General features: G+C 43.2%; 1 protein-coding gene across 4 annotated transcripts; it reads right to left on the bottom strand.

Moving 5' to 3' along the window:
* LOC125453154 (uncharacterized protein CFAP97D2) lies at nt 1-25124 on the bottom strand. 4 transcript variants are annotated; one of them, XR_007247708.2, is made up of 6 exons: nt 24825-25124; nt 8962-9042; nt 5960-6078; nt 3268-3460; nt 1819-2015; nt 1033-1148 (listed from the first exon to the last, which is right to left on the bottom strand). XR_007247708.2 is itself a non-coding variant. In XM_048532338.1 (5 exons), exons 1-5 carry the CDS (start codon nt 24915-24917, stop codon nt 1068-1070), a joined length of 567 nt encoding a protein of 188 aa, XP_048388295.1. In that variant the 5' UTR covers nt 24918-25124; the 3' UTR covers nt 1-1067. The 4 variants fall into 4 exon arrangements, 3 of the variants coding, with proteins under 3 accessions (XP_048388295.1, XP_048388298.1, XP_048388297.1); XM_048532338.1 differs by lacking the exon at nt 1819-2015 and having other exon boundaries at nt 1-1148; XM_048532341.1 differs by lacking the exons at nt 1819-2015; nt 3268-3460 and having other exon boundaries at nt 1-1148.
* Between the last annotated feature and the right edge of the window lie 631 nt (nt 25125-25755).

Here is a 25755-nt window from a genome sequence, read left to right as displayed (position 1 = left end):
TTGAGCCAATTCATTTTAATGTTCCAATGAAGGGTGATTGAGATGAAATGTTAAATCTGTTTCCCTTGACAGATACCACCAGATGTCATGACCTTTTCCAGTCTTTTTAGTTCTTATCTTGGATTTCCAGCATCCGAAGAATGTCACTTTTCAGCTTCTATTCAGTTTCATGCTCTTCATCTTGATTAAATTGGTGTCTGTCATTTTCCAGGACTTTTGTATGGCGCTCTCTCAACCCAATTCCTCTTCCTCATCCAATATCCCCTAATTCCGTCATAGTTCCCTAATCAGTTCACATGCCCAATAATTACCCCTCTCCAATCAGACCTACCCACATCATACCCACTCCCTCAATTTCCCTCACCTGGCCAATAATTCCATCCAATCACCCTCACCCATCAATTCCCCCTCAAATCCTCTTCCCTCCTCCAATTTCTCCACCCAATCCTCCCTTTCCCTGCCATAAGCCCTCCAGACTGCCAATATACTGCTTCCCTCATCGTAACATAATCCCTAATACCTCCCTAGAGTCCAGGCGCCAATTTCCACCTCCTCAGCCAATCTATTTTCCACCAATGTCTCCTCATTCTACCCCTTGCTCAACTCCCTTACTCCAAAATCCTCTCCCTTCAGCTTTTCACTGTCCCTCCCACAATAACCCCTACCCAAATTCATTCCCCTCCAACTCATTTGCCCCCTACGCTGAACCCTATCCATACCCACAAAGCAGCAGTCACTTGTTGATCCTCCTAAATCATTGAAACCCTGAGGTGATGTTAATCAATCGGTAAGCCTGGTGTGGAATCTTGCTTGTTGGAAAATTAGAAAAAATTAGGAGAGAAGGCATGTCCAATGATCCAGTTTAAGTTACAAGATTCAAGAAACTTCGCACAATAATTACGACAGGCAAATTACACTTAAGATTGAACTTGGATTTCAGCTTTATCTGTCAGTTGAAGAGAAGGTAGATTGTTTAGCTGCATTAATGTGAACAACGGGGATTAGAATTGAGGATATCGTGAAGTTGGTCCAGGAATGTTGCTTGGCCCCATGTCTCTTGTTGACTTTTACTTTGAGCCACTTGGTTGTACATTTTTATTTTTGTTGGTTCGTTTTGCTGGTGCAGATCTGACAGCTTCAGATTGTGGCTGGGGACAAAAAGTAAAATGTAGATTAATAGACGACCTACCAAAGATCAATCTAAATAAAACAAACCAAACAGTTTTATTTATTCATTCGCAGGATAGGGGCATCACTAGCTAGGCCAGCCCTTATTATCTATTCCTAATTGATGTTGCCGAAGTAATGGTGAGCTGCCTTCTTGAACCTCTGTAATCCTTGTTACTTAGGGACACCAAGAAGTTCCAGGATTTTGGGCCAGAGACAGGAAAGGACCAGCAATATAATTTTAATCTGAAAATTGTCTGGCTTGGAGGGAAATTTGCAGGTGATGGTGTTTCCCATGCATTTGCCTTTTTTTGTCCTTCAAGGTGACCGAGATTTTGGAAATTGCTGTCAAAGGAATCTTGGAGAGTTAACGCAGTGCATCTTTTCGATGGTTCACACTGCTGCCATTGTGCATTGGTGCTGGATGGGATGTTAATCAAATAGGCCGCTTTGTCTTGGATGGTGTCACACCTCTTTGGAATGTTGTTAGAGCTGCACTCAGCCGCAGAAGTGTGAAGTATTCAGTCACACTCTTGATTTCTGCCTTGTAGGTGACAGGCAGGCCTTGGGAAGTCAGGAAATTAGTTGCTCACTGTAGAACTCCCCGCCCCTGACCTGATCTTGCAGCTAAAGTATGTATATGGCTTGTACCAGTCAGTGTCTTGTCATTGGATATTGATAGTGGGGATTTCAGCGATGGTAATGTCAATGAATATCAGGGGGACATGGTTTGATTCTCTCTTGTTGGAGATGATCAACCACAACCCTCTTCCTTTGTGCCAGGTCTGACTCCAACCAATGGAAAATTTTCCTCCTGATTCCCATTGACTTCAGTTTTGTAATTGTACCTGAAAATCCAAACAAACACAGAGTTTTCCATTGAAAATTAAACTCTAACCTCATAAGCATCCATGAAAAAGATTTGCATTTTTATAGCACCTTTCCTGATGACTTTATAGCCAATTAAGTACTTTTGCAGTAAAGTCAATGTTTTAATGAAACATGGCAGCCGGTTTGTGCACAGCAAACTTCCACAAACATTAATGCAATCATGATCAGTTGATTTAGTTTTGTAATGTTTGTTGAAGGATAAATATTGACCGTACACATCAGTTAGAACTCCCCTGCTCTTCTTCAAAATCGTGAAATTGGATCTTTTAAGTCTACTCAAGAGAGCAGATAGGGCCTTGATTTAACACTGCGTCTGAAAGATCACACTTCAGTTGTGCACTGACTGTGTTAGCATAGCTTTTTAGGTTCAAGATGTGGAGTGGGACTTGAACGCAGAATTTTTGGACTCAGAGATGAGACAGCTACCTGCTAAAATGTAGCTGTGAGCTTAATTTCAAAATGAGTGGGTGGAGAGATCCAGGGAGTTGGAGCTCTGTGCCATAAGTATGAATTTGTAAAAGTTCTCCCAACATCCCTCAGGTTACCCAAGGATCCCTGAAGTTTACCCACAGTGTCTTGTTTTAACTTACGCCTCTTTTAATCAGAATGACTTGAATAAAGTTTGTAATGCATCTAAGAAAGAAAGTTGCCGACTGCAGTGTGACTCTGGTTCAGTCGAGTGATTATTGTTAGCAGGAAATAAGTCACTGTCCACTTCCTGTTTTAAGTGCAATAGGCAGCCTGGGGGCAGAGAGTGTGCGGAGTCTGGGGAATTGAGAAACTTCAGCATTGTGCACTTATATAGCGCCTTTTTTTTGTAGTGAAACATCACAAGGTGCTTTACCGGTGTGCTATCAACTAAATTTTGTGCCACGTAGGGAGATATTATGACAGCTGACAGATGGATCAAAGAGGGAGGTTTTAAGGATTGTCTGGAATGAGGAGAAAGGGGTGAAGAGGTGCAGAGATTTAAAGAGGGAATTTCGGAGATTCGGAACCCCACCAGCTAAAGGCAGGGTTCCCATAAGTGGATTTGAGGATGTGCAAGAGTTTGGAATGTAGCGATCTCAGGAACAGTTCTATCCTCATAGTACAAAGAACATTTTGAACAGCCTTCCAGGTACATGGGAGAGAATCAAAGCTTTCACTGGTGCAGCAGACGTGTGGCATACAGAAACAGTGCTGGTGTCCCACTGATTGAAGAATTACCTTTGAGTTCTGTGCACTGTAACAGCCACGAGGATAGTGAGCAATATGGTCCAAGAGCTTCTCAGTTTTATACCAGTCTTCATGCCATTTCAAATGATTATATTGAGGCTGGACCAATTTGAGGCGCTCCTTCATTGTCTTGTTTTCTTGATTGACTCTCAGCTGTTCTCGGTGTCGCTTTTCACTGTTTAAACTGATTTAACGGCAGTTTGAAACAAAGCTCACGTTAATTTAATCTCTTATCCAGTTGTCAGGACATTCCCAAGTGCTTTCTGGCCAACAAATTACTTTTGTAGCTACAACTTGCACACACCAAGTTTCCATGAATAGAAAATAGATCATAAGAACGTAAGAACCTAAGAACTAGGAGCAGGAGTAGGCCATCCGGCCCCTCGAGCCTGACCTGCCATTTAATAAGATCATGGCTGATCTTTTTGAGACTCAGCTCCATTTACCCAACCACTCACCATAACCCTTAATTCCTTTACTGTTCAAAAATTTATCTGGCTTTGCCTTAAAAACATTCAGTGAGGTAGCTTCAACCACTTCACTGGGCAGGGAATTCCACAGATTCACAACCCTCTGGGTGAAGAAGTTCCTCCTGATCTCAGTCCTACATCTGCTTCCCTTTATTTTGAGGCTATGCCCTCTAGTCCTAGCTTCACCTGCTAGCGGAAACAACCTCCCTGCCTCCACTTTATCTATTCCCTTCATAATCGTATATGTTTCTGTAAGATATCCCCTCATTCTTCTGATTTCCAATGAGTATAATCCCAGCCTACTCAGTCTCTTTTCATAATCCAACCCTCTCAACTCTGGAATCAACCAAGCGAATCTCTTCTGTACCCCCTCCAGTGCTAGAATATCTTTTCTCAAGTAAGGAGACCAAAACTGCACACAGTACTCCAGGTGTGGTCTTACCAGGACCCTATACAGCTGCAGCATAGCCTCCCTGTTTTTAAACACCATCCCTCTACAATGGCAGACAAAAATCCATTTGTCTTTTTAATCACCTGCTGTACCTGCAATCCCACCTTCAGCGATCAATGATCCTTTGAGGAAATACTGGCCAGAATATTGGGAAATCCCTCCTGCTCTTACTCATAACAGGGGCATGGGATCCTTTATGTGAAATGGAGAGGACAGATAGGATTCAGCTTAATGTTTCATCCATTATCCAGTATCTCTGTGTCACTCCCTCAGTACAACACTGGGAATCATCATCACAAAATCCCTACAGTGTGGAAACATGGCCTTCGGCCCAACAAGTCCACACCCAGACCCATCCCTCTGTAACCCACCTAATCTACACATCCCTGAACACAATGGGCAATTTAGCATCGCCAATCCACCTAACCTGCACATCTTCAGACTGTGGGAGGAAACCGGAGCACCCGGAGGAAACCCACGCAGACACAGGAAGAATGTGCAAACTCCACAGAGACAGTTGCCCGAGGCTGGAATCGAACCCGGGTCCCTCGCGCTGTGAGGCAGCAGTGCTAACCACTGAGCCACCAGAGGTGGCACTATGACAGAGACAGGGTTGGCATACTATTATTTCGGTTTCCACATTCCCGACCACTATTAGGCCTCATCGGTATCCTGTTTCAACCAGGAATTCCAGCAAGACGATGCGCATTTAGGTTGCCAACTCTGGTTTGGAGTAGAGTTCCCAGATGACCCCTTGCCTCCAACCATCCTGTACATTCCACCATCCATGGCATTTACTTCTACATTTCAGACTTTAGGAAGGACAGCAAGGCTGTAGAGACACCGCAGAGGAGAATTACTGGAATGATACCTGATGTAGAGTAAAGGGTTAATTATCCTTCAACTGATTGATAGCTATTGATCATGTCCGTAAGGAGCTATGCTATGTTGACCTCAGATCCCACAGGCCTGAAACCTGGTGGAAGGTGGCGTTGGTGAAGCCTTGTTCTCCCATGCTTCTGTCTACAGTTTAATCATTAATAACCATCAATAACTTGCACTTGCATTGCGTTCAGTCTGCGTCTGTCCGAAGCTGCCAGTGATGTTCATGCTCCAGGGGTCAGGAACTTTCAGTTATGCGGGGACTCTTGAAAAGTTGGGATTGTTCTGCTCACTGCAGAATAGGTTTTGGGGAGATTTAATGGGAAAATGTTCAGTGTTAGGAAGAGGTTTTCTAAAGTAACTAAGGAGAAACAGTCTCCAGCAGCATGAACATTGGTCACCGGAGATCACAAATTTAAAATGATTGGAAAAAGAGCCAACGGTAACATGAGGTTATAAACTCACCTAACATCTTGTCGAGATCTGGAAGGACTACTGAAAGAGTGGTGGATATTTATTTGAGGACATTTTCCTGTTCTGCAAGACTAGGAGTAAAGACCAGGGCTTAGTTAGGATCAATGGGATAACTTTTTCAAAGAGCCAATGCAGACAGAATGGGCTGAATGGCCTCATTTATGCTGGGTAGTTCAGCAAAAATACAAAACTCTTTTTTTAACTACCCAGTTATTTTCCTGGGAACATGACTGGAGCATTGGTGACCCTGGATATTTACTTTAAGAAACTTAAAACTTCAGGTATACTTTTTGCTTCGAGGAGCCACACGAAGTGCTTCAAGGAGCACTTAGCCATTGGAACACACCTGAACAATTATTGCCAGAACACATAACCACAAAGGAAGAGGAAAAGTCAGAAATGTTACCTTTTCAATTTATACTCATTTTTATTGTCAACTCGGCCTGTGGTCCTCATGATTGTCGACATCTTTTGAAGCAACAGCTGGTTATCTCTTTCAATGATTGACAGTCTGTCTTCCTCAAGCTGTGACATATGTATATATATATATATATATATATATATATAAAATATAGTTAAGACCTTCAACTCCATTCTTTGTGGGAAAGAACAAATTCACATTTTACATTTAAGGAGGTGAATCCGACTTTCTGGCTCGGGCAGATGGGTATAGAAACTTACTCTTGTGGTGTCCCAGAAAGGTGACGACATTATATTTACACATTACCTTTCATAGTCTTGGGGTGTCTCAAAATATATTACTTTTGAAGTGTAGTCACTGTTTGTTTAGGAAACCAATCTGCTTACAGCTAACTCCTATTAACAGCAGTATGGAGCTGGAGGAACACAGCAGGCCAGGCAGCATCAGAGGATCAGGAAAGCTGGTGCTTTGGTTCGGGACCCTTCTTTATTTCTGAAGAACAGCAATTCTGATATAAAAATTTAGCTCTGTTTCACTCTCAACAGATGCTACCTGAACTGCTGAGTATTTTTGACATTTTGCATTATTACTATCACAAACAGCAATATGTTAATGACCAGATAATCTATTTTTAGTGATGTTTTTGGGGATAAATCTTGTCCCTGAAGTCAGGGAGTACTCCCCTGCTCCTCTTCAAGGCATACAATGGGATCTTAAACAAATATCTGAGAGCGGGTGGAGTCGTCCTATCTGAAAGATGCCATTCTCAGGCAGTGCAGCACTGCCTCAGTACTTCATGGCAAATGTTAGCATAGGTTATGTGTTCGCTTCTCCAAAGTGAGGCTTGAGCTGGGACTCAGCGTGACTGCATTTTCAGGACAGGAGGTGAGAGAATGGAGGGAGGGGGTATTAAATATTTTAAAATAAAACGATTTCGCATTTCAGAATTTACACCCGGAGACATCCATATCAGACGGCACAAATCCCAGTCGCTGTCCACCGACATTTTATCCCAACATGCTTGCTGTCCCTGTGACAAACAAAACTGCTTGCTGCTCTCAGAGCATGGGAAAATGCGTTAACTAGGAGTCTTGCTGATTTCAGTACTGCACACCATATTCTCCCCACTGTTTCCCAGCATCACTCAATAGCATTAAAATGTTTCCACATCTTAACAATCTGGCTGCATAAAAGCTGAACCAGCATTTCTGAGACACTATCAGAGAGCTGTGTGTGTAAGCATGGGCAGCAGCTGTATTCAGAGACAGAAGACTTTTTGCTGAATTTTCTTTGTTCCATTCAATTTATAATCAATACTAGTACATGTCAAAATATAAAATCGATAGCACAGAAACAAGCAAGTCGGCCCAATTGGTTTACACTGGTGCCTATACTCCTCACAAGCTATCAAACTTAATCTCACTTTATCAGCATATCCTTCTATTCAATTCTCCCTTGTGTTTATCTAGCTTCCTGCAAAAACACAATGATTGGTCCCCTTATCCCGAGACTCTGCCATGTGTTTTAAAGTCCCTGACAAGCGGAAACAGCATCTAACCTATCAACCTCTTGAGAACATAGTATGTTTCAAATAGATCTCATTTTTCTGAACTCCAGAGAGTGTAGGCCCAATTTACCCAGCCTCTCAACACAGGATAGCTTCCTCATTTCAGGGACAATTCAATCAATTGCCACCGTACCACCTCCAGTGCAAATATGCCCTATCGTAACGTAGAAGCCAAAACTACACTCCGACTGTGGTCTCAGCAAAACCCTGTACAATTGTGATAGGACTTTTAAATTCATTTACTCCAATCCCCGAGCAATAAAGGTAAAAATGCTGTTTGCTTTCCTAATTGCTTACTGCACTGATATACTAACTTGCTGTGTAATTTGTACAAGCACACCAAGTCTTTATGAACATCAACCTTTTTAAAAAACATACTGATTTTCTACTTCTATAATGTAGGTGAACACTTTATACATTTCATACACACATAATACTCCATCTGCTCTCTTGTTGCCTGCTCACTTAATTCTCACCTAGATCTCTTTTTGCAGCTTGTTTGTGTCTTTCTCACAGCTTTTCTTTCCACCTGGCTTTGTGTTATCAACAAATTTGGACAAATTACTCTCTCTCTGCACTTTCGATCTAAATCATTAATCAAGATTGTAAATAGCTGAGGCTCCAGCACTGATCCTTGAGGCACTTCACTATTTACTGCCTCTCAATTTGAAAACGCTCCATTTATGACCATTTTCAGCTTCCTGAGTGTCAACCAATCCTCTATCCTTGCTAATACATTATCTCTAACTCCAAGAGTTCTTATCTATTAACCTTTCAGATACGTTTGGAAATCCAGAAATGCTATATCTATTCTATCTACGTCATTACTTGCGTTCTCAAAAAACCCAATAATGAACACCTCCTATTAATTCGCCCTTGTTGTTGAGTTCTGTCCATAAGTAGAAACATCTCTTCTACATCTAACTGGTAAAGTTTCTACCAGATAGTCATTTTAGCACTGCAGTTCAAAACTGGTAGATACATCCTACAGAGATAATAGGAACTGCAGATGTTGGAGAATCCGAGATAACAAAGTGTGAAGCTGGATGAACACAACAGGCCAAGCAGCATCTTAGGAGCACAAAAGCTGATGTTTCAGGCCTAGACCCTGGGTCTAGGCCTGAAATGTAAGCTTTTGTGTTCCTAAGATGCTGCTTGGCCTGTTGTGTTCATCCAGCTCCACACTTTGTTATCTCAGACACATTCTACAGGTTCCTTTTACACTTTGTACATTTTCTTTGGTTCCGCTTAAGTTTTTTTTGTCATAATGTCTCCATGGGATGTGTTTCCCATCTCAGTCATGTGGATACTGGGAAGTGCACAGCCTGAGGTGCATAACCTCACTTCATTAATGATGAGAAAAGGTAAAAGGATTGAAAGCAATAAGAGACAGCAGGAGATTATGAATCACAGGCATTACCTTCAGCTTCTTAAATTTCAAATTAAGATGAGAATAGGTTTCAGGAGAATGGTTGTCAATTGTTGACTTTGCATCCTTAACCTGCAAGAGAAGGTTAAAGCAAACAAGGGAATATTCAATGACAAAACAGCATAGGGATCTGTACAGTTTTCCCAAGCCATACTAGCTGGACCCAAACTCCACTCCCAATTAGATCTGAAAATGGGCAAGTTACAGGCACACAATAATACCAGTAGAAGAATCAGACTAGCTGCAGGTAAGCTCCTTCAAGTGCAGCATTTTACCTCTCATACTCCTTGCTTCTTGACAAATAAATTGATGAGTATATATCTATATTTTTTATTTATTTATGGGACGAGGGCTAGGCCAGCATTCATTGCCCATCCCTAATTGCCCAGAGGGCATTTATGAGTCAGCCACATTGCTGTGGGTCTGAAGTCAGGTGTAGGCCAGACCAGGTAAGGATGGCAGTTTCCTTTCCTTTAATACATTAGTGAACCAGATGGGATTTTCTGACAATCCACCGAGGATTCAGAGTCATCATTGGACTCTTACTTCCAGACATTTATTGAACTCAAATTCCACCATCTGCTGTGGCGGGATTTGAACCCAAATGCTCAGAACATGAGCTGGGTCTCTGGATTAACAGTTCAGCAATACTATCACTAGGCCATCGCCTCCCCTTCAAGCAGCTGTTAAGTAAATGAACTCCAGGAACACCATTCAGTCCCTCAAGCCTGTTGTTACAATGATGGATCAGGACCATGGAGTATTTATAGACATTTTTCTGTTTTTAATTCCAGAATGTATCTTCTTTTAAAAGAAAATCCATTACTAGAAAAGAACAAAAACTTCAGATGTAAATTAACTAACTGTACAGCAAGGTTCTGTGTGAAGACAATGGCATATCACACCTGTAAAGAGCCTGGAAAACTACAAACAGGGAGACTTAACAAGATGAGATCATGTGCTGACTGACTATCTCCATCTCTCAGCAGAAAGCCACCTCTTGCTGATAAATCTGTTTTGCCCTCCAGGGAAGTACAAAAAGCAGGGTTAAATACCGACTACAACTACAGTCTATCTGTCATTACCAGATGTCTTTGTGCTTGGAATGAGTATTGCAACAGTCACAGCTTTGAGATAGTTATTTAAACACCTCTGCACTGCAGATAAAACAAAAGATTCTCTCTGATTGCTGCCAGGCAGTTCAAAAGGAATTTCAATTAATCTACAAAACCAAAAATCAAGGGTCAGAGCTAACAAGAACTGCAGATGTTCTTAGTCAGAGGCAACAGTGTGGAGCTGGAGAAACACAGCAGGCCAGCTGTGTTCCTCCAGCTCCATATTAGAATCAAGGCTGAGTTGATCCTAGCTTCACTTGTACCAATTCCAGCTTTGAAATTTTCATTAGCCAATTGTTAAGGCAGAAGGTTTCTTGTTTTGCACACCAGCAAAGACCAACTTGTTCCTGGGATGCGAGCATCACTGTTCCCATTTCCCTCTAAGTGGAAAAAGGTATGGGTTTGGAAGGGCTGTCACAGGAGCCTTGCTGAATTATAGCCATACATCTTGTAGATGGTACACACTGCTGCCAGTGTGCATCAGTGGTAAAGGGTATGAATATTGAATGTAGTGGGTGGGATGTTAATCAAGTGAGCCACTTGGCCCTGTATTGTGTCAAGGTTTGTCAGTGATGTTTGAGCTAAACCCATCTAGGCAAATGGAGAATCTTTCATCACACCTAACTTGAGCCGCGAAGATGATGGAGAAACTCTGGGAACCAGGTCTGTGTGTTACTTGATGCAGAATTCCTAGACTTTGACTAGTTCTTGTAGCCATGATATATAAATGACTGGTTAATTGTAACTCCCAGGATGTTGATAGTGGGGAATTTAGTGTTGGTAATACCATTGAACATCGAGGGGTGATGGAAAAATTCTCTCTTATCAGACACTATCACTGCTCGGCACTTCCGTAGCATAGATGTTACTTGCCACTTGTCAGTTCAAGTCTGGATATAGTAAATGATTTGCTGGATATGGACATGGACTGTTTCTCTGTCTGAGGAGCCATAAATGGTGTTGAACATTCTGCAATCATCAGCAAACATCCTCTCCCTCTGACCTTATGGTGGGGAGAAGGTTATTGATGAAACAATTGAAGATGGTGGGGCCCAGCATACTACTCCGAGGAACTCCTGCGGAAATGTCTTTGAGCGAAGAAAGTTGACTATAACCACAGCCAAGGTAACAAAGTGATGAAGGGTCTAGGCCCGAAACGTCAGCATTTGTTCTCCTGAGATGCTGCTTAGCCTGCTGTGTTCATCCAGCTCTACACTTTGTTACCTTGGATTCTCCAGCATCTGTAGTTCCCATTATCACTGTAACCACAGCCATGTTATTTTGTATTAAGTATAACTTAAACTAGTGAAGTGTTTTCTCCTTGATTCTTAGTGATTACATTTTGCTAAGGGTTTTTAACAGCACCTTCCGTTCAGTGGTGAGTGTTCCATGATTCCCATTGGCTCTAATTTTACCAGGGCTGTTTTATTCTATACTTGGCCAAATGTGGCTTTTATGTTAAGGACAGCTCTAGGGTTTGGCTCTTTCGTCTATATTTGGGACCAAGACTGTAATGTAGTCGACAGCTGTATGGCCCTTGCAGAACCCAAAGTGAATTAAATGATCAGGTTCCTTTGCAAGTGCTGTTTGGTTGCATATCTACAGCTGTTTCCAACACGTTGCTGCTGATTGAGAATAGTCAGACAGAGTGGTACTTGCCCTGTTTTTAGTGTACACAGTATAGGTGGACAGCTTTCCACATTGTTGGGTAGATGGCAGCATTGTGGCTGTACTGCTTAAGGACACAGTTAGTTCTGGGGCACAAGTGTTTAGTACTATTGCTGGAATGTTGTCAGTGCCCAGAGACTTTGTGCATGCAGCCATTTTTTGATATTGCATAGCATGAATCAGATTGGTTAAAAACTGCCATCAGAAATCCTGGGAGCCTCAGGAAGTAGCACGGATGGATCATACAGTCAGCACTTCGGACCTTTTTTTACACTGGTGTGCTGGACAGCCCCACCATTGAGGATGAGGGTATGTGTGGCGCCTTCATTTCCTGCTAGTTGTTTAATTGACTCGAACAATCAAATCTGGATATGGCAGGACTGCAGAGCTCAGATCTGATCTATTGTTTGTAATAGTAATTGTAAACTGGGGGATCTGCTGGATGATGCAGTTACAATTTGCGGTTGAATATAATTCTGCTGTTGCTGATGGCCCATAGAACCCCAAGGATGCCCAGTCTTGAGTGGCTAAATCTGTTCCAAATCTATTCCATTTAGTACATATGTGGTACCATTGTATCCTCAATATGAAGATGGGACTCTGTCTCAACAAGGACTTTGCAGTGGTCACTGGTATTGATACTGTCATAGACAGATGCATCTGCAACAGAACCATTGGTGAAGATGCGGTCAAGTAGATTTATCCCTCTTCTTGATGTTTTCACCACCTCCCATAGACTCAGTCTAGCAGCTATGCGTTTTAGGACTTAACCAGCTCTGTCAGTTACGGTAGTCCGAACTGTTGGGAGGTGGACAATGGAAGTCCTCTACCCCGAGTACATTCCATGTCATTGCCATCCTCAATGCTTCCGCTAAGTGATGTTCAAAATGAAGGAGTACTGATTCACTAACTGACAGGGTGCAGTAGGTAGTAATCAGCAGGAGGCTTCCATGTCTGTGTCTGATCTGATGCCACAAGACTTCTTGTGTCCAGAGTCAATTCTGACAATTCCCAGATCCTCATGTTCCCGAATGTAAACAGCTGTGCTGTCATCTCTCATGGGTCTGTCCTGCCGATGGGACACCCAAGACATTTTTCCACCAGACATGATGGTAATGTCAATGCTGTCTGGGTCATTGTCTGAAAGGTACAATTCTGTAGGTGTGACTATGTCAGACTATTCCTTAACGGGTCAGTGGAGCAGCTTTCCCAATTTTGGCACATCTCCCAGATGTTGCTGAGGAGGTTGACGACTATGTTTGCGGTTATCATTTCCAGTGCTCAGTGCTAGGTGGTCCAACTGTGTTTTTTGTTGCTAAACTTTGTTGCAGTTTTGATACAAGTGAATGGCTTTCAAAGCCTTTTCAGAGGGCAGATAAGAGTCAACTACATTCCACATTTTATTGAATTCAAATCTCACAATCTACCATGGTATGTTTCGAACCTGGAATTCTGAAATAGTTCAGTGACATTATCACAGCCTGCCCCAATTGGCCTGTTGCTGTGCTGCATCTACAATGTCATTAATTCTTCCTTGCTGAAGTGATTAGATGCATTTCATTTGTGTACAGAATGATATTTGAATCTCACTGGACAGATTAATTCGAAGAAGAATCACACTGGACTCAAAGTGTAACAGTCCCTTTTCCGCACCTATACTGGCCCCAAACCCCACATCTTCCTCCGTTACATTGATGACTGTATCGGCGCTGCCCCTTGCTCCAAAGAGGAGCTCAAACAGTTCATCCACTTCACCAACACCTTCCACCCCAACCTCAAGTTCACCTGGGCCATCTCCAACACATCCGCCACCTTCCTGGACCTCGCTGTCTCCATCTCAGGCAACCAGCTAGAAACTGATGACCATTTCAAGCCCACCAAATCCCACAGCTACCTAGAATACACATCCTTCCACCCAGCCCCCTGCAAAAATTCCATCCCTTATTCCCAATTCCTTCGCCTCCACTGCATCTGCCCCCAGGATGAGGCATTCCACTCCCGCACATCCCAGATGTCCGCGTGCTTCAAGGACCGCAACTCCCCCCCTCACCCTGCAGTGGTCGAGAACGTCCTTGACCGTGTCTCCCGCATTTCCCGCAACACATCCCTCACACCCCCCCCCTGCAATAACCGCCCTAAGAGAATCCCCCTCGTCCTCACATACCACCCCACCAACCTCCGGATACAAGGCATCATCGTCCGACACTTCCGCCATCTACAATCCGACCCCACCACCCAAGACATTTTTCCATCCCCACCCTTGTCTGCCTTCCGGAGAGACCACTCTCTCCATGACTCCCTTGTTCGCTCCACACTGCCCTCCAACCCCACCACACCCGGCACCTTCCCCTGCAACCGCAGGAAATGCTACACTTGCCCCCACACCTCCTCCCTCACCCCCATCCCAGGCCCCAAGATGACTTTCCATATTAAGCAGATGTTCACCTGCACATCTGCCAATGTGGTAAACTGTATCCACTGTACCCGGTGTGGCTTCCTCTACATTGGGAAATCAAGCGGAGGTTTGGTGACCGCTTTGCAGAACACCTCCGCTCGGTTCGCAACAAACAACTACACCTCCCAGTTGCGAACCATTTCAACTCCCCCTCCCATTCCTTAGACGACATGTCCATCCTGGGAATATGAGCAACTCATATTCCGCTTGGGAACCCTGCAGCCCAATGGCTTCAAAATCTCCCCTTCCCCCACTGCATCCCAAATCTAGCCCAGCTTGTCCCCTCCTCCCACTGCATCACTAAACCAGCCCAACTCGTCCCCACCTCCCTAGCCTGTTCTTCCTCTCACCGATCCCCTGCTCCCACCTCAAGCCACACCTCCATCTCCTACCTACTAACCTCATCCCACCTCCTTGACCTGTCCGCCCTCCCCGGACTGACCTATCCCCTCCCCACCTCCCCACCTATACTCTCCTCTCCACCTAGCTTCTCCTCTATCCATCTTTGGTCCGCCTCCCCCTCTTTCCCTATTTATTTCAGAACCCTGTCTCCATCCCCCTTTCTGATGAAGGGTCTAGTCCCAAAACGTCAGCTTTTATGCTTCTGAGATGCTGCTTGGCCTGCTGTGTTCATCCAGCTACACACTTTGTTATCAAAGTGTAAGCCTGCTCTCTCTCCACAGATGCTGCCAGACCTGCTGTGTTTCTCCAGCATTCTCTGCGTTTATTTCAAATAACCTGTTTGTACTTCTCACCGCTAGGGTGTTTGGAATCTGGTGGCTTTGGAAATCTTGCTTTAAATGCTGTTTCTTTTTTGATGGAACACTGAGACCAGTAGGTATCACCGACTTGAGATATTTAGGATTTTATTAGTGAGAGTTAATCTATTTAAATGCTGGTTCCATTGTATTACTTTAATTGATTCAGTACTACGTAAACTTGGATAGTGTGGTTTGTACAATTGTAATCAATAGCTTTCACAATATGTTGTCAAGGAACCTTCACCTTGATTCAAAGGCCAGCTTGCAGCTTATAGCCATAATTATATAACTAAACACTCATCTGCTTGATGTAGTTTCTATTATAATGTGTTCCTTTCATAGTTTTGCCAGAAGCACCAATATACTTATTACCCTAGCAACATCATTCCTATTGTTTATAACAGCAGGAAAGATATGACTAGGCATAGACCCACTTGACTGCTCAAGCCTCCTCCACCATTTAATAAAATGATGGCAATCTTCTGCTGTCAGCTACACTTTCGGGTTTTATCTTCATATCTCTTGATTTCATATAATCTACTGATCACAAGTTCTAACTTGGTACTATACTCTATCCAGATATTTCATGCATTGACTCTCCTTAGAGTTTTTAGCATTCTTCATGAATCCTATTGACTCCTGGGCCAGCATTAAATTCTATTCACTCATTCTCACTTGTGCTTGCCGACTTCAGGTCTTGCAAAGTCTCCACCTTAAAATTCCGAATCCCGCCCCACATCAGTCAGAAGCTGGGCACCTTCCAGGACTGGGAGATCATTGCTGGGGCCTAGGCTGCAACACCGTGAGGCGGTTGTAAGAGTCAATAGGTAAGTTGGAGAATTGTGGGCTGGGGTTGAGCCGGGTTGACAGAAGCAAGGGCAGGCAATTGCTTTCCGTGTCCCCATTCCTGCACCCCCCACCGCCCCTCCCGCAACCCCCCCGCCCCCCCAGCATGCTGTCCCAGACGGCACCAAAATTGGAGCAAATGGACTTCCTTCCTCATGCCTGACCATCCTGGAAGATCAGCCTCTTTTATGGACTGCTAGGAAAGCAGATCATTGGGCCGCTGATGAATCAACGTATTTAAGTGGCCATTAATTGATTGCTTAAGGGTCTTGTCTGGTGGTGGATCAAAAGGTTTACCCATGCCCCTTGCCCTCAGAACTAATTATTGAGGTGGCATGAAGGGTCCAAGTACCTTCCCAGGGTCAACTCAACTAATTATTTGCCCTTCTTGCCACCTCCAAGTAGGGTAAATCATGCACATGCTCTGTAACACCAACATGGCCTCACTGCTGGGCTTCCCTTCTATTTTTGTCACTTCCATGCCGGTTTGAGGAAGGTTGAGGAAGAACATTCCAGCCTCCGATTAAACTCATGAGCTCCAATACAGGAAACCCATGATACCTTCCTGACCTAGCCTAGCCTCATCCTCCCACTTTTACCTATAGTCCTACCTACAGCCTTTTCCCTGCAGCTGCACATCCAATTACCTTTTGAAAGCCAGCCCAAATCCAGAATACAAATTAAATTGTTTTCACAAGGACCAAGATATTACTTCTTCCTCCCTCTCTATACCTGGATGTTTTTCTCTCTTGAGCAAATCTTGCTTCAAATTGTTGTGAGCCATTTTAATCATTCCATTATGATCCATTGCTCCACAGCACTCCCACACCTGTGGACACGAAGATTCAGAGTTTGAAACTTATGAGCTCGTGGCAGCTAGCCTCAAAATTGAACACTGACAAAAACACATCCGCTTCTTCAAGTAGGAGGAAGGGTGTGGGTGGAGCTCGCAACCACATTGTGAGGTTGAACTTCTCATGTGATTCATCGCATTCAAAGTTCCATAAATGTTTACATGAGCTGTGAACCGTAACCTTGACCAGATTCGACAATCAGACAGCTTTCTACCAACACATGGACTTAATTTAATATCCAAACATCTGCAGCACTCTATAAAAATGAACATTCATCTCATTCACTCCATCACGCAAATGTTTTGTGTTTCCATGGAAATACTCTGGTTGCTCCATACAAGCTGCCACTTACAAGTGCAACCTGTCCAATGCTGCTTTGAAGTTCAAAAGTACATTTGTTGGCATTGAAAATCAATAGGAGTAAATGCTGTTTCACAGAAATGATACCATGACATGAGTCATAGAATCTTATACACACAGGAGGCCATTCAGCCTACTGTGCTTGTGATTAAACTCCCTCCCCTCATTTTTCCCCAAAGACGTCCATGTATTTCATCTCAAATTATTTATCCAGTTTCCCTTTTCCATTAAATCACTTTTTACTGGCCTTTCAGGCAGTATATTCAAGATCACGACAACTTGCTGAATAAAACAAAACTCTTCATCTCTCTCTGGTTCTTTTGCCAATTACCTTGGAAGTGAATCTTTGGTTACTGACCCTGCTAACAGTGGAAGCAGTTTCTCTTTATTAACGCGAGCAAAATTGTTCATGACTCATAGTAAATCTCCTGTACAACTTCTCAAGGCCTTGTTTTCTCTTGAAATGCAGCATGCTGAATTGGGCACGATATTCCAGCCATGGCCCAACCTTTAATTTATAAAGTTGAGTCCTGTACAAGAAATCACACTCCAACCAGAGCCATCTGTTCTAAACAAATTTCCCATTGCATTTTTAGATGTTGTTTCCTTTCAAATACTTATCCATCTCACTTTTGATACCATGTGGCTCATAGCTGTCTGCCTCCAAATTAAAACACTACGTGGTTTGTATAAGTGATAATGGGAACTGCAGATGCTGGAGAATCCAAGATAATAAAATGTGAGACTGGATGAACACAGCAGGCCCAGCAGCATCTCGGCGCTCCTGAGATGCTGCTGGGCCTGCTGTGTTCATCCAGCCTCACATTTTATTATCGTGGTTTGTATACTTTGCCACTCCCATTGGATTTGCCATTAGCGAAAGACCAGATCAGGCTTTCTGCTACTGATAGCCTTTTCAGACACAATGAGGTGTGACTTTGCTATTCACTGTTCCCCCCACACCATTGGGCATATACAACCACTCCCTCCCCCACCAACCCAGCCCCTCTCTCCCACTTCCCCAGCATACACCTCCCATAGAGAAACAAAAGAGAGAAAGGAACAGAAAATAAAAGATTTGAAGAAAGGAATGTAGAATCTTAGTATACCCCAAAACACTTTACAGCTAATTAAGTATTTCTGAAGTTTAGTTGCTGTTGTAACATAAGATACACAGTTAGCTTGCATTTGGCAAGATGCTACTAACAACAAAGGGATAAATGACCAAACTTACAGAAACTTACAAACACACAAATTATGAGCAGGAGGTTATTTGGCCTCTTGAGCATGCTTGTGGCTCAGCTGTATTCCCCTGTCTACCCTCATAACCTTTGACTTCTTTATCAATCAAGAATATATATAATTGAACCTTAAAAATATTTATTACGCAGCCTCTGACGCTGCAGTGGGGAAGAGAATACAAAGGCTAATAATACTTTAATCAAATAAAATTTCTATTCATTTCTATGTTAAATGGGGGATCTCTTATTCTTTGCCATAAGGCGAAGAATTCTTTCAGCGTTCACCCAGTCAAATTCCTTCAGGATATTATATGTCTCAATGAGATAAGCTCCCACTCTTCTGAACTCCAATGGATACAGGACCAGCCTGTGGAACCTTTCTTCATGAGATCAGCTCACCCTCCCCACTCCAACCTCGGAAGCTCAGAACTAAGTAAATAGTCTATGGAATGTTTCTAATGCAATTATATCCTTTCTTATAAAGGGAGACCAAACTGTAAAAATACTTCAAATGTGGTGTCACCAATGCCCTAGACAGCTGTAGCATGACTTTCCTATTATTTATAATCCATTTTCCTTGATAGAAATTTCAGCATTTCATTTGCCTTCCTAATCACTTACTGCAACTTCACACCAACTTTTTATGATTCATATACCAGGACGCCCAAATGCCTCTGCACTGTCAAGTTCTGCAGCCTCTCGCTCATTAAATAATATGCTGTGTTCCTATTGCTCTTGCCGAAGTAGACAAGTTCACATTTTGCCACATCTGCCACACTCACTTAATTTGTCCATATTCCTTTGTAAATTACTTACATCCTCTTCACAACTTAACATTCTGTCTTTGTACCATTAGAAAATGTAGTTACTGTTCATTCAGTCCCTTCATCTTAGTCATTTCAATAATTTTAAAATCGTTGTGGCCCCAGTAATGATCCTTGTTACTCATCACTTTCCATTCACTAAGCAATCCTCTATCTATGCTAATATTTCACCCATTAAATCATGAGATCTTATTTTGTGTCATAACCTTCAAGGCCAAAGCATTGTAAGATTTCGGGAAGGAGTTGGATATAGTGTTCGGGGCTAAAGGGATCAAAGGATCTGGGGAGAAAAACAGGAACAGGCTGAGTCAGATGATCAGCCCTGAGCGAAACAAATGGTCAGGCAGGCTGGAAGGGCCAAACATCTTTCTCTTGCTCCTACTTTCTATATTTCTATGATGTGTCACTTTATCATATACCTTCTAGAGATTCAAGTACACAACATCCACAGGTTTCACTTTGCAGACATCTCTTCCTCAAAGAATTCTAACAAAATAGTAAAACTTGATATACCTCTTAGAAATCCAGGTTGACCCTGCCCAATTATGTTGGGCTATTTTAAGTGCCTTTCATAATAACAGATATCTGCATTTTCCCTATGATTGGTATTCAACTAACAGGCCTACAGTTTCTCCCTTTGTGCCTCCTTTATTTGTTGAATAGACAAGTCCAATCACTGTTTTCCAATATCTTGGGGCCTTTCCAGAATCTAGATAATTTTTAAAAAAATTACAATCAAGACACCTACTGTGATCTCGTTTAAGACTCTAGGATCAGGTCCTTCAGTTCCGAGGACTTGACAGCTTTTAGAGTTTCTTTTGATTTAGCTTAATTTCTTGTTCATAGAATCCCTACAGTGTGGAAATAGGCTATTCATCCCAACAAGTCCACACTGACTCTCCACAGATCACCCCACCTAGATGGGCACCCCCCAACACCACACCCACCCTGTATTTCCCATGGATAATCCACCTAATTTACACATCCAGGAACACTATGGGAAATTTATGCTTGGCCAAACTGCACATCTTTGGATTGTGAGAAGAAACCAGAGCACTTAGGGGAAATCCGCACAGACACGGGGTGATCATGCAAACTCCACACAGACAGTCACCTGAGGCTGCAACTGAACCCAGGTCCCGGGTGCTATGACGCAGCAGTGCTAACCAGTGAGCCACCGTGCCACTCTTTGCACTCTGTGGTTCTTTTACCAGGTCCGCTCCCTTACGATTATAATTGTTTGAAGTTGCACCCTTATTTTTCATTTGCTATTTACTAATATTCCAAGAATAATGTTTGCTTTATCCACAATGAACACAAACTCAAAAAAACTATAAACTAATTTTGCTATTTTATAATGTCACACAATTAATTCCCCAGACTCACTCGAACGAGAGGACCAGAGTTCACTTTAATTACTTTTCTCTTTAAATAGTTATAGAAAGTCTTAACTGTTTATTCTTGCTTTTCTAGCTTGCTTTCTCTCTTATTCTAATTTCTTCCTCGTAATTTTTTCTTTTTCATTCTTTGCTGGTTTCTAAATTTTGTCCAGTATTCAGTGTTACCACTAATCTTTGCAAATTTATTAGGTTATTCTTTCAGAGATAGTAGGAGATAACAAGGTGTGGAGCTGGAATGAACACAGCAGGCCAAGCAGCATCAGAGGATCAGGAAGGCTGATGTTTTGGGCCTAGACCATTCTTCAGAAAGGGGGGAGGGGAAGGGGGTTCCAAAATAAACAGGGACAGAGGGGGAGGCGAATACAAGAAGGCTAGAGGAGAAGATAGGTGGAGAGGAGACAGACAAGTCAAAGAGGCGGGGATGGAGCCAGTAAAGGTGAATGTAGGTGGGCACTTAGGGAGGAGATGATAGGTCAGGCAAGGAAGGATAGACAGGTCAAGGGGACGGGATTATGTTTGTAGGTAGGAGATGGGGGTGGGGCTTGAGGTGGGAGGAGGGGATAGGTGGGAGGAAGAACAGGTCAGGGAGGTGGGAACAAGCTGGGCTGGCTTTGGGATGTGGTAGGGGGAGGGGAGATTTTGAAGCTTGTGAAGTCCACATTGATACTACTGGGTTGTAGGGTTCCCAAGCAGAATGTGAGTTGCTGTTCCCGCAACCTTCGGGTGGCATCGTTGTGGCACTGCAGGAGGCCCATGATGGACATGTCGTCTGAGGAATGGGAGGGGGAGTTGAAATGGTTCGCAACTGGGAGGTGCAGTTGTTTAGTGCGAACTGAGTGTAGATGTTCTGCAAAGCGGTCCCCAAGCCTCCACTTGGTTTCCCCGATGTAGAGGAAGCCACAACGGGAATAGCGGATACAGTATACTACATTAGCAGAGGTGCAGGTGAAGGGGCCTGGGATGGGGGTGAGGGGGGAGGTGAGGGGCGGTTGCAGGGAAAATTGCTGGGTGTGGTGGGGTTGGAGGGGAGTGTGGAGCAGTCAAGGGAGTCACGGAGAGAGTGGTCCCTCCGGAAAGCAGATAAGGGTGGGGAGGGAAAAATGTCTTTGGTGGTGGGGTCAGATTGGAGATGGCGGAAGTGTCGGAGGATGATGCTTTGGATCCAGATGTTGGTGGGGTGGTATGTGAGGATGAGGGGGCTTCTGTTTTTGTTGTTATTGCGGGGAGGGGGTGTGTGGGATGAGTTGCAGGAAATGCGGGAAACACAGTCGAGAGCGTTCTTGACCACTGAGCGGGGGAAGTTGCGGTCCTTGAAAAATGAGGACATCTGAGATGTACGGGAGTGGAATGCCTCATCCTGGAAGAGTTCTGAAAAGATTCATGAGGATGTTGCCGGGGTTGGATGGTTTGACCTATGGGAAGAGGCTGATAAGGCTGGGGCTATTTTTCCTGAAGCATCAGAGGCTGACGGGCAACCTTATAGAGGTTTCTAAAATGTTGAGGGGCACGGATAGAATAAATAGACAAAGACTTTTCCTGAGATGGGAGAGTCAACAACTAAAGAGCATAGATTTAAGGTGAGAGGGGAAAGATTTACAAGAGAGCTAAGGGGCGACTTTTTCATGCAGAGGATGGTGCGTGTGTGGAATGAGCTGTCAGAGGAAGTGGTGGAAATTGGTACAAATACAACATTTAAAAGGCACCTAGATGAGTATATGAATAGGAAGGGTTTAGAGGGATATGGGTTAAGTGCTGGCAAATGGGACTAGATTTATCTAGGATATCTGGTCGGCACGGACGAGTTGGACTGTTTCCATGCTGTACATCTCTGTGACTCTATTTCAAATCAAATATGTCAAGAATAAATACGGCATATTAAATTGAATCTTTTTCTTCTCTTTCTTATTCACTGAGCTGCTTTCAAGCTAAAACAGTAACAGATGCCAACCTTTCCATCAACTTAATTCATAAATGGTGTTGAATTGAAATGTTTCATTGTGCCAGCATGTTTCATTCTGTAACTCGTTCAAATGACTTTGCAAAGCCCCACCCCCTTTGATGTATCGCTTCTATAACTGATGAAAACAACATGCAGTTCATAACGGCTAAATTATGGTTACATTGTTTATCATTTATATGGTCAGTAACCGCATCACTTATTAAGGCAGGTCCACTTCTTTTATCATTTTGATGCAAATATTGACCCTAAATGTACTGGTGATAACGGCAGAGTAAAACTTAAATGCTTCTAAAGCAGCATAGTCTTTCAGAATGTGTGGAGTTTGTGTCATCTAAGTGAACATGATCTCCTACAACTTGGCCCATCACCTTCCAGGATATGAGAGCATTTCCCAAAGGTCTTTACCGCACCACCTCAGGCCTAATTTGTCAGCCATATATCAATTGATAGCACTTTTATCCCTGAGTCTGAAGGATGAGCATTTACATCCTGTAGCAGAGACTTCTGCACATAATTAAGGTTGATGCTCCAATGTAGTACTGAGGGAGTGCTGTATTGTGAGAGGTGCTGTCTTTTGGATGAGATGTTAAACCAAGGTCTAGTCTTCTATCTAAGTGTAAAAAAACCACAGAACCACTTTGAGGAATAAATGTTGTATTTGTACTAGTCTCCACCACTTCCTCTGACAGCTCATTCCGCACACGTACCATCCTCTGCATGAAAAAGTTGCCCCTTAGCTCTCTTGTAAATCTTTCCCCTCTCACCTTAAATCTATGCTCTCTAGTTGTTGACTCTCCCATCTCAGGAAAAGTCTTTGTCTATTTACTCTATCCGTGCCCCTCAAACATTTTATAAACCTCTATAAGGTCACCCCTCAGCCTCTGACGCTTCAGGAAAAATAGCCCCAGCCTTATCAGCCTCTCCCTACAGGTCAAATCATTCAACCCCGGCAACATCCTCATGAATCTTTTCAGAACCCTTCTAAGTTTCACAACATCCTTCCTATAGCAGGTGACTAGAATTGCCCACAGTATTCCAACAGTGGCCTAACTAATGTCCCCTGCAGCCGCAACATGTCCTCCCAACTCCTATGAATGTATTTCTTTGGAAGATAGCTACAGTGTGGGGAAGACTTTAGAAAGACCCTCCACAGAGTCACCTGGAGGAAGAGTCTGTAGTTGTCACTGAAAACTGTTTACATACAGAATTTACATGGCAAATTCTAAATGTATGTTGACGTACACAGAAAGATAAGCAAAGAAAAACAAGGATTTTCAAAGAGGCAATTGCATGCAAAAGAAAAAAAACTGTATGCATTAAATATTCAAGCTGAAAAGGGTTAGAAAGACAGTTTAAACAGATACAAACACTAATTCAGAAATAGTCGGAACTGCCGATGCTGGAGTCTGAAATAACAAGGTGTGGAGCTGGATGAACACAGCAGGCCAAGCAGCATCAGAGGAGCAGGAAAGCTGACACTTCGGGCCTGGACCCTTCTTCAGAAAAGGATTTCTGAAAAAAGAAAAAAACATCATTTTCTGAAGAAGGGTCCAGAGCCGAAACGTCAGCCTTCCTGCTCCTCTGATGATGCCTGGCCTGCTGTGTTCATCCAGCTCTACACCTTGTTATTACAAACACTAATTGTTTGGTTAAGTGAATAAATAGCTCTTCATATTTACAAGAAGGAATGCAAACTCTGTTTGTATGTCAACAAATGTTGTTAGATCTACTGAGTTTTTCAGACATTTGCTGCGTTTATTTTCCGATTTCTAACGCCCATGAGATTCTGCTTTTATATTATGCTCACGCTTTACTACTTTAGGGTGTCCCAAGGCACTTTGCAGCTAATGAAGTCATTTTGCAATATTCTCACAATTATGGTGTAAAAAATAATATATATCTGCCATTAGTATGTGACTTATGGTGTTGCTTGGGGTCAGGAAGTGTAAATTGTTTGTTTTTCTTTTAAAAATAGCTATGGAGTGGGAAAGACTTTCGAAAGCCATTCCACAGAACTACCTGGTGGCCAGAGTATACAGTCGTCACTGAGACTGTTTACATACAGAACTTACAAGGCAAATTTCAACATGCATGTTGACATACATGGATAGCTAGGCAAAGAAAAACAAAGGCGACCCAAGCAAGGATTTTCAAAAATGCAACTGCATGCAAAAGAAAAAATCCGTACGTATTAAATATTCTAGCTGGAACGGGCTAGAAAGGCGGTTTAAACAGGTAAGTAGATACAAACACTAATTGTTTGATTAATTGAATAGCTCTTCACATTTCTGTCCCGGCCATACAGCTATCTTCACACCTGGCAGTATTGAGTTATTCGCAGTCGCTCAGTCTCTGACTGTCCTGCCTTACCTTTCGCCGGTGCTCGTGGTAACAAGCTCGGTCCCATTTCTCCTGCAGGTACTTGCTTCCAGTGGGTACAATAGGTTGATAGGCACGGTACATGGTGGAGACCGGGTTTTGTTGGGTTCCGAGAGTGTGGCGAATCCGGGCCTGCACAAGATGCTTAAGGCATGTTTAGGGTATCCAGTGCTCCCCTCTGTCTGGCGTGTTTGCGCCAGATCATGTGTCAGTTGCTATGACGAGCGAGCGAATAGCTACAGGGAAGCACTTTTGTTCAGTGTTTGGGCAGAGGCGAACAGGGAAAATAGCACTCCCACATCCCAGCTACATCTTCTCTGCCGATCGCCTTCCCAAGGGATGTTGTACACAAAACACTGGAATTATATTAAACTAAAACTGATGATGGAAAGAAAGTGTGACAACTTAAAGTTGTCAATTTGAGCCGGCCAATGTCATTTAGGGAACGACACATCCGTAACCCACTCTAGGCCTATTTGTGACCCTCACAAACTATCTCACTTGGGCTATACCCGGAGGTAGAGAGTAAATCTTATTCGCGGGGACACCACGTTCAATCCTCTAGATAAAGGCCATTTGAAACAAACACAGAGTTTGCAATTTTACACCCTACTCCTCACACCCGCTGGAGGTATTTTCAGCATGGAAAGGGGCACTTAAAACCTGAGTCAGTTGTTGGTCTTCCCACTCACCCCCTTTGTCCAGTCCCCACAAGTCAGCAGCCCACGTACCAGTTTAAAAAATAAATATGACCAGACACTGAGAAGGTATCCAAAACTTTGGACCAGAATATTACATGGCTCAGACTAGAATGAGATTGGTGTGGGCAGGAGGCTGGGGTGGGAAGGTTTTTCTAAAAAAATACAACTGTGAAAAAGACAGTGTGGAGCTGGAGGAGCACAGCAGGCCAGGCAGCATCAGA

Source organism: Stegostoma tigrinum, chromosome 6, assembly GCF_030684315.1.
Source record: "Stegostoma tigrinum isolate sSteTig4 chromosome 6, sSteTig4.hap1, whole genome shotgun sequence".
Taxonomy (NCBI): Eukaryota; Metazoa; Chordata; class Chondrichthyes; order Orectolobiformes; family Stegostomatidae; genus Stegostoma; species Stegostoma tigrinum.
This window is presented reverse-complemented; position numbering and strand designations above follow the sequence as displayed.